The 15,759-nt window shown below is 43.0% G+C and overlaps 1 protein-coding gene across 1 annotated transcript; it reads right to left on the reverse strand.

The window, feature by feature from the left end:
• Positions 1 to 230: 230 nt before the first annotated feature.
• ADRA2C (adrenoceptor alpha 2C) lies at positions 231 to 5,025 on the reverse strand. The gene has a single exon (XM_053976708.1). It carries the CDS (start codon positions 4,993 to 4,995, stop codon positions 3,661 to 3,663), a length of 1,335 nt encoding a protein of 444 aa, XP_053832683.1. The 5' UTR covers positions 4,996 to 5,025; the 3' UTR covers positions 231 to 3,660.
• Between the last annotated feature and the right edge of the window lie 10,734 nt (positions 5,026 to 15,759).

Below are 15,759 nucleotides of genomic sequence, written 5' to 3' on the forward strand. Positions count from 1 at the left end.
TTTAAAGCTGTGATCTTGTCAAATCTCCTATTTATAAGGCCCCTTCCATCTGCCTCAAGCCCTGAAGAGGCTAATTCTGCATTTCTCTCTCACGCAAAACTCCCACAGAGGTGGCTGAAGGACAGTAGCAGTGAGTTCCCATCCCAGCTAAGTTACACTGTTCGATATTTCAATACCCAAACAACAACAGCACCATTCAGAAAATTGAAAATGAAACATCAACATCTCACTTAAGACTGACAGAAATTTTTCTTCATGGTGAAATGAACAAATGAAGAGTTAAAGATCAAGTACTTGTTAAAATCGATATGGCTTAGTAGCAATATTTCATTTTTCCACAACAGTAGAGAGTGAGTGTTTCAACCGGTTTATCATATCTGATCAAAGAAACAACTCAGCACATTTTACACATAGCTTCTCCCTTTTTCTTAAGCCAAAGCTGCATAGATATTTTTCTCCTGTATACACTATTAGCCAGCTTACAGTTGAAGCACAACCACAGTGTGAGTAGCGGAGCTGAAAACTTTTTATGGAAAGTTAACACCACACAGTATGTTACAAATTCCAGTCTTCAGCTATTACAAGTAATAAGAGACCACTGTATTTAAAAAAAGTAAATCAGCCCCATTTTACTTGAAGCATATCCAGTAGTTACATTAAAAACAATTTTTATAGAAATCCTCTGTATTCACTAATTTAGAGGGAAATGCAATTAAAAGGGGTGCAAACTGCACATCTTTATTAATGAATATTACTTTTTATTTAGCTCAGAAGAAATAAGACTCTCTTGAGGCATTGAATCAGATGAGTAACTGTGACGAGAAAAATTAAAACCATAGAAATACCCTGGTTTTAATTATGTTTCTGCTCATAGATATTCAGTATCTGCATTAATCCCTTTAAAAACGTTTAAAGTAAAAAAAAAAATAGAAGCATTATTTCTTTAATATTTATAATGATCACAGAATACTTTTACTGCAAAAAACTTACTTTTAAGGCACATCAGTCATTCCATATATATTTTATGTCCACTAAAATCTGACTGTCAGAATTTCATTTCCATAGACTACTTGAATTCTACAGGGGAAACAAAGGGGGAAGGACTGTGTTTACAGGCCACAGAGCTCATTTCAAAAGCAGCACAACAGTGAAACCAATGAGTCTGCAGACTGGGAAACCCCTCTAAGGGAGCATGAAGTGACAAAAGCAGACCTCCACTTGGCAGGAATGGGTACCTCTAATGAAGCCGTCCAGGAGCTCAGAGGTAGTAGCCAGGTACCATATGGTGCTTTGGTTGCTCTCATGGTTATAGTTTCTTCAGAGTAAACAAACCTGAGCTTTTTAGCTACATTGTTACCCAAAAATAATAAGAGCAAGTTTCAGCTCTTCTTGATGTAACTTTAAGAAGAACTCTCCATTTTGCAGAAAAGAAATGGCTTGTAATTTTCTCCTCTCAGTTGCTATTTTTATTTCTCCTTTATCTGTCTCAGGTATGCATTTGTACCAGACCATTTGTTATTTAAACAAAGCTCAAATCTTTTCACACGCTGAGCCTTATTGCAAGAAAGCATACAATAAGTTACAGATTTAGGACTTTGAAAATATCTCAGTTTACTTAACGAAATCCAGCAAACTTCTAATGCATTTGGTGCAATCATCTAATCCCTGCTTCAGCAGAACTCCCACTTGAATTTGAGTTAAACTGTCCATTGAAGGAACAACCAGAGCCTCAGCCACCGACAGTCTCCTTTTCCAGGGTTAAGAGAACCAAATGCTTATTATGAAACACAGATGAAACAAAGTGACTGCTCTATCCTTTTTCCTTATGCTACAGAGAATTCACAAGAAGAGGCTACAGACACCTTTCAGACAGAACAGAGGGAGTAAGGAAGGGGATATCTGATGATTCCTCAATATAGATTCAATTCAGCTGTTTAAAGAAGTCTGTTATATGTGATTAGATTTCACTCTTTTTTTTCCCAAGAACTGTTTGCTGTGGAAAGGTGCATTTGAGGCAGATGCCAAATGCTGCTGCCTATGAAAGGAGTGATAAACACAGAAAGGAGCATTATTTGCCCCACAAACAAAATACACACCTTGCAGCAGCACAGATGAAGAAAGGATGTAAATGCTCAGCTCACTCTTACACTTTGTATGAATTCAGTGATGAATGTATGGACACCAGTCCCTGTCTCTCATTTTGTTCATTGCACTTTATGACATTTTATAAACCCATGGGAAATATAGTTTGCTTTAATAACTTTTCAAACTATTCTCCCCTCTTCTGTCTCTCCTCCCAAGAAAATCCTCTAAAATCATAAACTAGAAATGCAAAAAGAAGAAGGGAAAGCAAGCAACATTAACACCAAAGGTTTGGAACAGCTGCACCTCCTTTTGAGATTTGTTCACATACACCACTGACAATCTGCAATGTATGCTTCTCATTAAAAAATAAATATAAAGGATTTAGTTCCTCTAAGATTGTAAATATGAAGGATTTAAAAATCTTAGTAGTGGGGTGATTGCTCTTCCTCTGAAAACCTGCATATCAGAATGCCTTCAACCGCCTGCCTGAGAATGAGGAGCATGCATCCAGCCCTGAGATTAGCCTTTGAAGGGAGACTGAAAAAAAAAGGGGAGGAAAAGTTCCCCTGGGCACACAGAAGTGGAAACTTGATTTTTTAAAAATTTTATCTCAAAAAATGTTAGGCAAGTTCACCAGAATGATTTTTTTTTTCACTAGCTGCTCCAGGACAGCAAGGTCCTTAGGTCACTGATCTGAGAAGGATGGAGCAGGAATTTACTGCCTGGTGATCCAGCAGGAGGAAATGAGGTCATGGGGTATATGTATTCTTTTTCATATTTCATGAAAAAATGCAAGATTCCCAGGTTTGTCTCACTGACTAATCAAAAACTATGGGAAGATAGGAAAAATAGTTCCCATCCAGATCTATAGGCAAAGACCCCTCCAAAGGAAAATAAAACTCCTTGCTTTGTTTGACTTTATCCCTTGAGCAAAATCATGATTCAGAAGGTTTTAACAGTACAAAGGTTTATTTAGAAAAGAGTTTGGATTGTTCTTTAGGGTTTTTTTGGCAAACATTTAAATCCTTTCATAACTCAAAACACTGTCAATGCCTGGTACTTTGCACTCTCCTTCCCCACACAAGAAGTAAAAGCCAATTTCTTACTGGGACAAATACACCATAGGCCCCAGCTGCCCTATTTATATATACTCAAATCTCCACCACCACTGCCACTTAACCCTCTCCTTCTGATGTCTCTTTTTGTTTCCCCACAAAATTCCAGAGCCCATGAAAGCTCTCTGCCTCCCAGACTCAGGGTCTCAGCCTACTTTCCTCTGTGGGCTCCCCATGCCCTCTGTCAGCGTTCAAATACAGTCACTCCCTCCCCCTTTACCCCTCCACATTCCAGCACTGCTCCCCCAGCACCATGTCACCATTCTGTACCATGGTGAGTGCCCTCAGCCTCCCTGACACCATCCCTGTCCCCCACAGCATCACCCTGCTCCATCAAGGGGGCGAGCCTTCTTCCTGCTCCCTAAGCCCAAGCCCCATGTTCTCTCCCCTCCCTTCTTTTCCAGCATTGAGCCTTCTCTTTTAACTCTGCTCCTGCTCGAGGCAAATCCATCCCTCCAGCTCAATGCCGGAAGTTCTTCTTCTTCTTCTTAAAAAGAATGTGTTTAAAGGACCTGCGGAAGTCCTGGTTGAAGATGGTGTAGATGACTGGGTTGAGGGAGCTATTGCAATACCCAATCCAGAAGAAGAACTTGAAAAGAGTCTCAGGGACCTCACATGCCTCCCGGCAAATACCATAGAGGCTGTAGCTGAAGAAAAAAGGGAACCAGCAAACTACAAAGACCCCCATGACCACAGCCAGCACAAAAGTGAAGCGTTTCTCCCGGGCCTGGGCAACTTTCTTACGGCAGATGCTGCTACGCTTCCGGCGCCGGCGATACGAGAAGAACTGCATGGAGCGATTGCTCGCACGGGACAGACGGCTACTGGAGTGCTTGGAGGAGTACGAGTAGGAGAAGGACTGGCTCTTGCTTTTGCGGCGATGCTCCTCCCGGCTCCGCCTCCGCCTGCTCTCTGAGGTGCTGCTCTCCTCCAGCTCAATGTCCTCCAGCTCAGAGGCTTTGCGCCAGTGGTGCACCGAATAATGTCCGTTCTCTCCCAGCTGCATCCTCAGGGACGTGCAGCCGCCAGCAGCGCGGCTTAAGCCGTTCTCAGTCTGGGAGGACCCCTCTGGCATCGTACGCTTCTCAGAGAGGGTCCTGGTCCTTAGCTTGGCCACGCGGTAGATGCGGATATAGACCAACACCATGATGAGGCAGGGGGCAAAGAAAGAGCCAATGCAAGAAGAAAGGATGTACCATGTCTCGTCATTGAGCTTGCACTGGGGAAAGACGTCTCCTTCAGGGTCCCGGTACACGGAGATCAATGGTGGGAAGGAGATGATGGCTGAAATGAGCCACACGGTGAGGATGATGGCCTTGATCCGCCGCGGTGTCCGTTTGAGGTTGTACTCCACCGCCTGTGTGACCGACCAATACCTGTCGAGGCTGATGGCGCACAGGTGGACGATGGACGAGGTACAGAACAGCACGTCCAGCGCCAGGTAAATGTTACACCAAGCCTTGCCGAAGTACCAGTAATTCATAAGCTCGTTGGCTAAGGAGAAAGGCATGACCAGGGTAGCCACCAGGATGTCCGCGCTGGCCAGGGACACCAGGAAGAGGTTCTGGGGGGCTCTCAGCGCCCGGCTGGTGAGCACAGCTATGACCACCAGCACGTTGCCCACGATGGTGAAGACGATGAGGAAGCCCACCACCGCCGCCAGGCTGGCCACGGCCGCGGGCGAGTAGGGGGAGGGCGGCTGCAGGAGGGCCGAGGAGGACGGCGAGGCGGGGGGCAGCGCCAGGGACTCGTTGGGGGAGCCCAGGCTCGTGTTCACCAACAGCAGCAGATCCATGGTGGGTGTGCGGGGCGCCGGCGTCCTAGAAAGCCCGGCGGAGCCCCCGCCCCGCCCCGCCGCCCCGCCGCCGCCGCCCCGCCGCCCTCATCGCGCCCCGCCGCCGGTCCCGCGGCCGCTCCGCCGCCGCCGCTCCTCAGGGCACGGCCGGGCGGCGCAGCCCCGGCGCGGCAGGGAGCGCGGCGGCGCCGCCTCCGCCCGGCCCCCGGCGAGGGGGCAGCGGGGCACGGCTGGCCCCCGCCGCCCGCCCGGTCATGCCCGGCTCCGGGCAGCCCGCGGCTCCGGAGAAGACTCCGCGCGGCCGGCGGGAGTCCCCGGCGGGAGCTGGATCCTCGCAGGGCGCGGGGTCCGAGGCGGCAGCAGCGTCGGCATCAACTCCCATGGAGCGGCTCCCATGGAGCGGCTCCCGGCGGCTCCGTCCCACTCTGGCTCCGCGCTCCCAATCGCGGCGTGCCCCGCGCCGCGCGCATGCTCAGTGCCCGCAGGTGCGGCCGCCGCGCCCGCCCCGGCGGAATCCCTGGCGGGAGCTGGAGCGCTCCGAGCGCCGCCGCCCGCGCCCGTCCCGCTCCCCGAGCGCCCCGAGCCCCGCGGGCGACCCGACGGGACACTCCCCGCGGCGGCCCCTGGGAGGAGCGGCCGGCGCGTTGCCGCGGCGCTCACTGCCGCCCGGCGGCCGGACAGGTGTTTCTGCCGGGCGCTGTGCGGCTCGGCGGGGCGCGGCGGCCGCCCCGGGGGTGGCAGGGGCCGGTGCGATGGGGGTGGCAGGGGCCGGAGCGAGGAGCGGCGGCGCCGGTTGCGCTCCCGGAGCGCAGCGCCCGGGTGGTCGCTGCCTGCAGCGCCCGCCTCGCACGCTGGGGGGCGCCCTTGTTCGGCCGGGACCGTCCGGCGGCGGCTCCGGGGCGGGCGGGGGGACGGGATCGGTGCTCCTGACTCTGGAGCCGCCTGCGCTCCTTCCTTATCGTCACCCTGCCACAGCAGCCACCTGGTGCTTTGCCTGTGCGCATTCCCAGTGTGGGCAGCTGCCCCGTGCCCCACCTGCACCCAGAAACGCGGTGTCGCCAAGGGAGTTGCAGTCTAGGACACGTTCGCTTCTGGTGCCTGGGTCATATTCTTTATAGTGCAAACCTGTGCGTACTGAAGGCACGAACCCCAAGGCAGGTTCTCTTTCAGTGTAAAACTTTTACAATAATAAAATACTTGTAACGATCCAGAAGTTGTAACCGAGTAGCCCGGGCTTTAGGGAGAGAGAAGGGATATTCTGTTTCCAGTTACCTTTGTGGTGCAACCAGCGCTGGCTCCGCTGTTCTCCGTCTCTTTGTATAACTTCGTGGATTGGACTATGAAGGCTTGGAAATGAATATGCTTAGTTCTGATAAGAAGGAAAATTCCTCTGGGTATTGTGATCCTATTATCCTATTCTGTAAGCAATTTACTCTGAAGGTTTTCGTTTGGTTGTTTGGTTTTTTTTTTTTCACCTGAAGTGTAATTTATGAACATGTTGTGACTGCATGTAAAAGAGAAAGGACATGGTGTTGACACTAAGCTCTGTCAGGTAACAAATTCTAATCAAAGACTGAAATGTGGAAGCAGTAATCACATTAACAAAGTGTAGCATATGGAACAAAATGGAATTGAAATCTGATGCCCTTTCAACTCCTCCTTAACAGACATCAGCCTGATAAGGAGGACTCTAAAAAAGCTTGCAAAGCCCCAAGAAGGTGAATGGAATGGAAGCTGAGGTTTTTAAAGTTCAAACAGGAAGCAAATAGTATGCTTTTGACATGAAATCTGAGTAATCTCTGAAGCAGCTTTCTAATATTAGTGGTCAGTTCCTCATATTTGGAAGTTTCACAGTGGTATCTAGAATCTGAGAGGGTAAGGTGCAGGGATTTGAAGTCTAAGCTTTGATGTGACTGGGAGTAGGGTGAAAGAATGTGTGATCTAACTGGTTTAATATGGGTTTAAAATTTAGTAAATACAAGCTATGAAATCACATGAATATTTGGCATTCAGGATCTGTCAAAAAAGGGAGACATAAAATCTCAAGATATTCAGTTAAATTACTAAGGTAACTGCAAAGTCATGAGCAAGGGTATATTGAAGTTATGTGAACTGGAACTCAAACTTTCAGCTAATAAGTTGGGGCTCCAGATAAGAAGAATTGAAGCTTTTCAAAACTTTGCTCATAGCAAAAGGAATGATACAAGCAGACGTCTGAGCAATTATTTGGCATTTCTAATGAGAAAATGCCAACTGGGACATAGAAAAAAAAATAAACTGGGAGTAAAATATGCATGTGTTGTTGTGGTTTCTTTAGCACTTAAGTTGTAATGTGCTGCTGAAACAATTCAGTGTATAACTCCACCAAAGCCAGGGAAATAACATTTGGGTTTTATGTGTAACTGATATCCAGTTTGCCTAAAGTGCCATATGCCACTCCAGCTCATGTATATAGATGTGAATGGAGCGTGGGCATAGACACAAGAAATCTAGTCTCATGAAAATCTGCTTAGTCTGCTGAGAGGCAAAGGTAGGAGCAAGGTGAACAACAGTGAATAAATCAAGTGTGGTTGTGCTTTTGAATTAAAAGTGTGTTTTCTTTTTTCATAGAAACTTGGCAAATTATATGGACACCTTACTCTCTTTTTTCCTTCCAACCCATTGTACTTACTTTTACATTCATTCTCACATCTAGTCTTCCTACAGTTATCAGCTCATAACCATTGGCCTTTATTTGAGCTTATGCCTGGTAGCTGTTAACAGGCTCTCATTTAAAAAAGTGCAGTTTAGAGGCTGGATGAGGCACTTCTAGACATTAAACTGGACTTGGCTGAAACTGATACAAGCCCACTCTTCCTGAAGTAATCCAGTAGATATTGTGACACACCCATCCATCTGTACACTGTCACTGCTGCTCTGCTCTCTCATCCAGCATCTAACTACAAACTTGCTACCACAGTAGGCTGAGAAGATTCCACAGGAGCAGAACTACTTATTTTTTGTTTTTGTCTCCAATTTTTCCAGTTTTTGCTTGGATTCTCAAGTTGGACTGACCTTTAATTCAGTTTGAGCAATTCAGATCTCATTGCCAGGAGAGAGCCATGATCTGCACCTGAGTTTAAGCCTTGGGAAATCCTAATTCTGTCACTGGGAAACTGGCCAGTACTGCCCTAACTCAGGGCCAAATTCAGGGACAATTACCAAAGGTGACATCAACCTAGCCACTAAATTTGGTGGGAAGATTCCTGCTGACACCCAAACCTATAGACTTCTCCTAGGTTGTTTAAGAATATTTGACTTTAATAATGCTGTCACAATGGCATACTGTGCTTGCACACACACAGATTCAGAACACAAAGGTGTCACTGCTGGTTTGTACTTCCAAACATGTTTTGCCTCCTCTTTTTAAGATCTGTGGGCCTGAAAGCTTGTTAATATTTTCCTCCTTAGTGTATCAGATGGGTTAGTGGGAAATAACACCCCCTCTCTCATTGTATTTTATATCTTAAGACATCATGATTTTAACCATGCTATGAAATGTTCTTCTGTGCATTTTTTGTAAAATAATTTCTCCATCCCCAGAACACTGTCATCATGTATAGAGGAACTATCTCAGCTTCCTTAATAAAGGGGGTGATATTTGGTTTTCAGTGGGAACTGGGTTCCTTACTTCCCCCTTGTGACTTTGAAAATGTGTCTCAGATAAACAAAGAAGTTTATAGAACCTCCTGATTTACTAAACATCTGGAAGTGTTCTTTAATCTCTCAAACTAGGCTTTACATCTATAGACAAAATTTTACAGTCTTACCAACCGCACAAACTGACTGCTGTCAAAACATTGTCCATATATACTTTCTGAGACAGCTTTTGTGTTATAAATCTGCTCAAGATGCCACCAACAAATAGAATGAGTTAACTGAAATCTCAATGAGTAGTTGAAGAGATAAACTGCAGTACAAACAATGTGATAGAAAAATGGGTTAAAAGTTGAAGAATAAGTAGACTGTCCTGGATTTTGAAAGAAAGGAATAAATATAAAGGCAACAGAAGTTATTTTGGAGGGGAGTTGAGGGCATTCAAAACTTGAATATTGTTACCAAGCGAAAGATTGTGAAATTCTGTAGTGTTAAATGGCTATTAACCTGTAAATTCCTCAAAGAAGTCAGGGTAAAATTCTAATTCACTTAAAAAGTGTTTCTAAACACTTGAAGTAGCAATTGTGCTTGAGCTAAAATGCAATAAAGAAAGTTATTGGTTCAGCTCCCTCATGCAATTTTTCTTCTGTCATATGTTGGTAACCCTTTTTCATGCTCCCAGTAGACATTGTCACTGTGCTGGTAAGACCATAAAACAGAAGTCAGATCATGTGGGTCAGCCATATCCTGTCTGGCTGGTTTCTGTAAGTCTTTTTTGCTCTCATAACAGGATCCCACAACCATGACTGTGCTGCAGAGAGCTATGGGTTCAGCCCTTTGGAGCCAAAGCCGGGGCTCCTGCAGAGGTTTTGGTTTGATTCTCCCTGTTATTGGACAATCATGAAAAATAGATCTGTGTCCCCTCTCTTCCTTAATTCAGTTTGTACTGTTTCCATTATCTGTACTCATTTTAAAAGCTTCTTCATTTCTAATTTATTAAGTCAATACTTTAAATAGCCTTCACGGACACCTGTTCTGCTAGCTGTGCCATTTGCACAGGATGAGTGCATTATTTTTCTAGGACTCTGCTCTGTATTTGAGGACTCTTGCACTTGATTTCAGTGGGTTTTTTGATTATGAATCTCTTCTCCACAGTAATATGTATGGGAAATAGTTTGTTTTAACTTACATAAAGAATGCATTTGTTTTGCATTTTGAATGGAGTTATGCAAGTTTGCAAAAGCTTCAGCTTTTAAGTAGAGAGAATTCTGTGTAGATAATTTATCATCTGTGGCATTGCCTATCTCTAATTTATTAATTGTCTGGCCTGTTTGGCATAAGTGTAAGATAGCCCTTTCACAACGAAATAGATGTTGGCTGCAAACCCTTTCATCTCCTCTGTCTGCATTTATACTGAAATAACCATTTCCACAGTAATGATCCAGTAACAGAAACCATTCCAGTGGAGGAGTGGTGAGGCAGGCTGGGGGAGAAAAAGGTACAGTGTTTGTCACCAAGGTTCATCCCCTCCCAGCTGCATCTACTTCATGGCACACTTCTGCTTAATACTTTCACAGAATCACCATCCAAGAGATTTCAAAGGGGGGTACTACTTGCCATGATAATCCATCATTAAATCAAGTCCCACGCAGTACAGGAGAAGAGGCATCTACCATCTTGTGCTTTATTCTGTGTTGCCTGGCAGAAGGGAGGTCTTGTCTGCACAGCATCAATTAGAGAAAATGTTTGCCATGTTTCCTGTGTCTGGTTCGAGTGGCAACTTCAAAACAGCAGAGTTGACTGCACTGAAGACTTTCCATGGAAACAAGAGCAGATTGTGTTATTTCTGCTTCCCATTGAACCATAGGGATATCTCCAAATATCATGCTGTCCATTTAATTTCCTCATATCTGTGCTGCAGTGATTTGAATTGCATGTGTTAATTTAACTTTCTTCATCTTTCAGCAACTACTTGAAGCTCATGAAGATTTGGCTACTACAAAACAGGCATCAAGTTCTATCTTGAAAAATAAGGTGGGTTTTTTGGTTTTTTTTTTTTTTTTTTTTTTTTTTTTTTTTTGTTTGTTTGTTTGTTTTGTTTTTTGTTTTTTTTGCAGTGTTTGGGAGGTGTTCTGTCTGTCTTTAAAATAAGATGAGATTTATTTTTTTCAGACATTCCTCCTCGTTGCACTTTACTTGTATTTTTAAATGATTTGATAAAATGTTCTCATGTCTTCCTTCAGTGCTACTGTTTCTGCTTTCAGTGTCTATCAACAGAGCATCTTTTAACTTTTTTTTTAATAGTCTTGTACTGCTTTATCTTCCCTCATATATTTCCTTTTTTTCTTTGTTTACTTTTCTGGCCTTAATGTATTCAGTAGGTTTAACCTAGCCTGACTTTTTTTTTCTGTAACAGCATCCCATGTGGTATTTCTCTTCCACTCTTCTTTCCTGGTTTCAATAAAGAACAATCTCTGCTGTATTAATATAAAATTTACAATTGGCTTCCCATTCCTTTTGCATAATGTCAGATACAGTTTCTGCTATATCAGAAAGCTTAATTAAATGTTACAATTGAAAGTTTTTCCTTATGTATTCATCCTTCATTTTAAAGCTATTAATATTTTTCTGATTTTTCATTTTCATGCTGGTTGTGTATAATTGATGTTTGTATGCACTCAGTGTCTGTAAATTTCATCATATACAGAAAAGAGGTACATGATTTCTAGTAATACTATCAGAGGAGATCCAGCACTTCTTCACTTATTTAATTCTGAGGGAAAATTGTCCTTCCAAAAAAGGACTATTCAATCAAAAAGACTTTTCACTACTGTCAAGTAAGCCTTGACTGTATTTGTACACTGTATCTGTATCTGTCAAGTCAACATTTCATTGATATCACCTTGGTAGTAAGGACTAGTAAAAGCCTTATCAACAATATTACTCTTTTCCTTTACATATTAATTTGTTCCAGCTTGATATTAAATGGTAGTAATTTTCACATATGCACTTAAAATACTGCCAAGAATGCTGATACTTTGTCTGTGTTGTAATTGCTCTTCTTTTATGACTTGAAACTATTTCCAGCCTTTATAGCAATTGTATAGCCCATAAAGGAGACCAAAATTTGGAATGAGTTGGGAGCAGTGACTTCTAGAATGCATTACCTCCCTGCTTTTGCATTATCTCTCAGTACACTTTGTGCAATCCACTGGAGAACACAAGTCAAAGAGATGCCTTTGACATTTCACTGTCTGCTTTGGATTTGAATTCCACTGTTTAATTAAAATTATGCATCTCCTTCTGTGTTTTGATGAATGGAGCCTTATATTTAGAAATGGCAAATCAGTAAATATCAATAAACAACTAATATTCAGCAAAGTTTTTAAGTGAAAATGACTCATCAGAAGCATCTTACAAAGCAGAAAACATCATAAAATTAATTCTTAATTCCTGTAACTAATTCTTATGTTTGCCAGTAAGAAAGCTGAAGCAAGGAAGAAATGGAGAGAGGAATGGAGAGAGACAGGAGAGGAAGGAGGGATGAAACCACTCTTTTCAGGGCTTCTTCATTCCACAAAACACCTGGGGAGTATGGACTCGTGCTGTGTTTTTTCTATCATATATTTTTTTTGACATCTTCAGTGTGTGGTAGTTTATGCTCTGTGTTATCTAGGCTAATGGAAATCATCAAGGGTATTATGTCAAAAATTGTGGTGTACCTTGAGGAACAAATTATCTACTGAATGTGGTGAGCATAGGCTTTTCCAAATAAGAACAGTTTAACTCAAAAAAGATGCACAGCAGGACTGGCAGCAATACTGTAGCCTGCTATTTTTCTGTCATGGAAAGCAAATGTTGATTTCAAGTTCTCAGAAAGTTCAGGAGATTTAAAAGGTATAATTTCTTGAAATCACTGTTTAGCAGTAGGAAGACCATAAAGAATCAGAAATCTCTGGTTACTGCTACCAGTCCTCGTTCATTTAAGTTCCTGCAGCTATAGGAAATGGAAGCCAGTTTAGCACAATATTAAAAGTGCCTTATTTGTGTTCAACTTCTGATAGATGTATAAGATTCAGGTAACTCTGACTTTGCCATCAAGTGAGCATGCTTGACCATGCAAGTAGTATCCTGTGAGCAAATGCCAATGCATGATGGGAATATTACTTTATTCTTTTTTCCTGTCTTGATCTTTAATTATTATGATCCCAGTCAAATGTTCTGATTCATGTTGTTTATATTTAGCAACTCCAGCAGGTGCAAATCTTGGCTAAAATCCACCACAATTATTCTCAGCTTATAAGTAAAGAGTTTACAAGTAAGGCCTTTCTGAAGCACCTGTGCACACACATTTAATCATTTATAAAGCATTTGTTACTAATCATTGCACATTTAACTATTTGCCTGTATTATCACTCTTTATCACTTATGTCATTGAAAAATTAGCAATTCTGTTCTGGTACTTGGAGCTCTTTTTTTGGCACCTCTGACTGGGCAGAAGCAATTTGGATTCTCTTTCATCTCTGAAAATTTGAGTGAGATGTGTAACATGATTTTACTGGTGTTAATTTTCACAATTTCTTTAGAATGTGTTAAAGAGAATGGGTGGAGGGTTCAGAGCTCCCCCTATCAGTGAAGATTCCATTATCTGGCATCAGAGAAACTGCTAATAGTGATAGGTTGGAACAGGGGATGTTTCTTTCTTGTTTAGAACAGTAACTTGTGCTTTCAAGTGACCTCAGTATTAGCTTAATGAGTAAAAAATGCTAAGAAAAATATAAGAATTATCTAAGAAAGGACTTAATTTCTTAAAGAGTAAAGAGGGTAGTTTCTCATGTGCAGAGTCATGCAAAATTATTCTGCAAATCCATGACAAAGGCAGCATCTTTGTTGTTGAACCCCTTTAAAATTTAATGCATTCTTCCTTTTGAGTGGCTACTTTCTGTTTGCAGTTGTCAGTCAACTTCTCTCAGGAAGGCCTTTGCAGCAAACTCAGCAGTCTGACCGAGCAGCCTCCAGGTAGTCACTCACATGAGCTGATATTGGCTTCCATTGGAGTGCAGTGGTTTTGGGAAAAAGGCCTTATCAGCCTGCCCTGCTCCCCTCCTGCAGAGCTCTCTGCTCTGGCTCCAGAGCCAGCCTCTGGAGCAGGACCACACTGATTCTCTCTACTGAGCTCATGGCTTAGGCAGCTCCATGCAGAAAACAAGCCTGTAATTAAATTGTTCAAAATTTGAAGATCAGTGTGTTTGGCCATCCCTTCAGACCTAATTACTTGCCAAAATACACTGTGCACACGGTGAGAATTAATATTAATTAGGAATCTTCTTGAACTGCGGATTACAGCTGTTATAGGCAGAGGAAATGATTATGAGATTTATGCAACTCACATCTTTTAAAAAATGTAATTACAGCAACAAAGCCCTATCTCTCAGTATACATAAAAAGGCTTGATATAGACATTTGTTCCAGGTTAATATTAGTCTAAATTGACAGTGTTAACAGGATTCATACTGGAGTAATGACAGGAGAGAAAAGCCCTTTGTGTGCTCCACATAGTGACAAACTGGTCCATAATGATGCCCATGCTGGTTTTCTGCTGATAACACCCTGGTACATTCTGCTGGGCTGTCTGGGGGGCCTCTGCTGCTGCCCAATTCCTGCTCCCCAAGGTGTGCACAGACACAACCCTCCAAGACAGGAGACAAAGCAGGGCCTGGGGCCCTGCTTCATCTCAGAAGGGCTGAAGGGTGTGCCTGGGCAGTTTCCTGATCCCAAAGCAGCAGCAGAGCCCCCAGAATACTGCTGCATGCTGGCAGACCCAGGCTATAGCTCTTTTTCTTCTTTGGAGCATGAAGGTGGAAGCTTTTGCTCTCTAGGCAGAGTTCATGGCTGAACAACAAAGCAGCAAAGATTACTCCTTAGTGTAATGCTGCAGATCAGTAGTGAAAACTGTATTTGTGTCCTAGGGTGAATTTATGATACAGAATTGTATCCCCATTCATCTGTTTAGCCGAGAAATAAGTTTTGCACCTTTAAGACTGGTTCTGAGAGCAAAGTGGGGGAGAGAAGGAGCGTGGAGTTTGTTTTCAGAAACTGCACTCACTCCTCCACGTTCCTGCTCCTGGACTGTGTTGTCTGCAGAATGGACAGTTAAAGAAAGCTCTCCTTTGCTTTTAATTAGTTTTTTGCTAGCTAAGGCAGTGAAATTCCCTAGACTGTAGTTTTTTTTCCTTTTTCTTAAAACTATTCAAACCTGCTCTGAATTAAAGAACCCCAAAAAACCACCAGGAGCTTACACCCAGGATGCTGCATTCCAGCACCACAGAGATTGATAACAGGCTGAGCCAAGCTACAGCCCACAAAGAGGACTTTCTAAATGTGTCATCTCTTCAGAGCAGCGAGAGGTTTTGTTGATTAGTATTGTTCATTTTTTGTGCTGGTGAATGCTTTACCTGTGAAATAAACAGGTTTTTTCCACTTTTCTCCAAGGAAATATTTTTCCCAAACCAGTTAGGGGAGGGGCAGCTTAAATCTGCTTTCTAGAAGAACCCCTTCAGAGGTTTTCTCCCAAATTTGCCTTAAACCGGGACAATTTAAAAAACCTAAATACCACTGAATTTTGATTGAATTTGAGACATATTTTAAAAGACAAGGAGAGCACTGAAGAGACAGAAGAGTGGAAAAGTCAGCTGGTTGTAGTTCATTTTGTAGTTCCCAGAAGGGAACAGGGATGTGCAGTGACTTGTCTGATGTTGGAGATCACCCCCTAATGCTTGCTGGTTGCAACAGAAGATATTTCTAATTCAGGCTTTCCAATAACATCCAATAATTGCTAAGAATATTTAATAGTCCGTATGTATAAGAAAAATAAAATGGCCTCTGCTGTGACTTCCTCTAGACAGTCTTGTGACCATTCCATAACTGATAAAATTTATATTGGATTGTTACCTTCTCTTTTAGCTTTAAGACTTAAAGAAACTATTTCAAGAGCAGAGTAAAGTATGAGATTTTGTGACTGAGCATGCACCCTTGTAATAATATTAATGGTATTGAAGTCCTAATTGATTTTGGAAGCAAATATAAATAATATATTGATTTGGAAATATGAAAAGCATCATTCACTGC

Source organism: Vidua macroura, chromosome 4 (genome assembly GCF_024509145.1).
Source record: "Vidua macroura isolate BioBank_ID:100142 chromosome 4, ASM2450914v1, whole genome shotgun sequence".
In the NCBI taxonomy this organism is placed as follows: domain Eukaryota; kingdom Metazoa; phylum Chordata; class Aves; order Passeriformes; family Viduidae; genus Vidua; species Vidua macroura.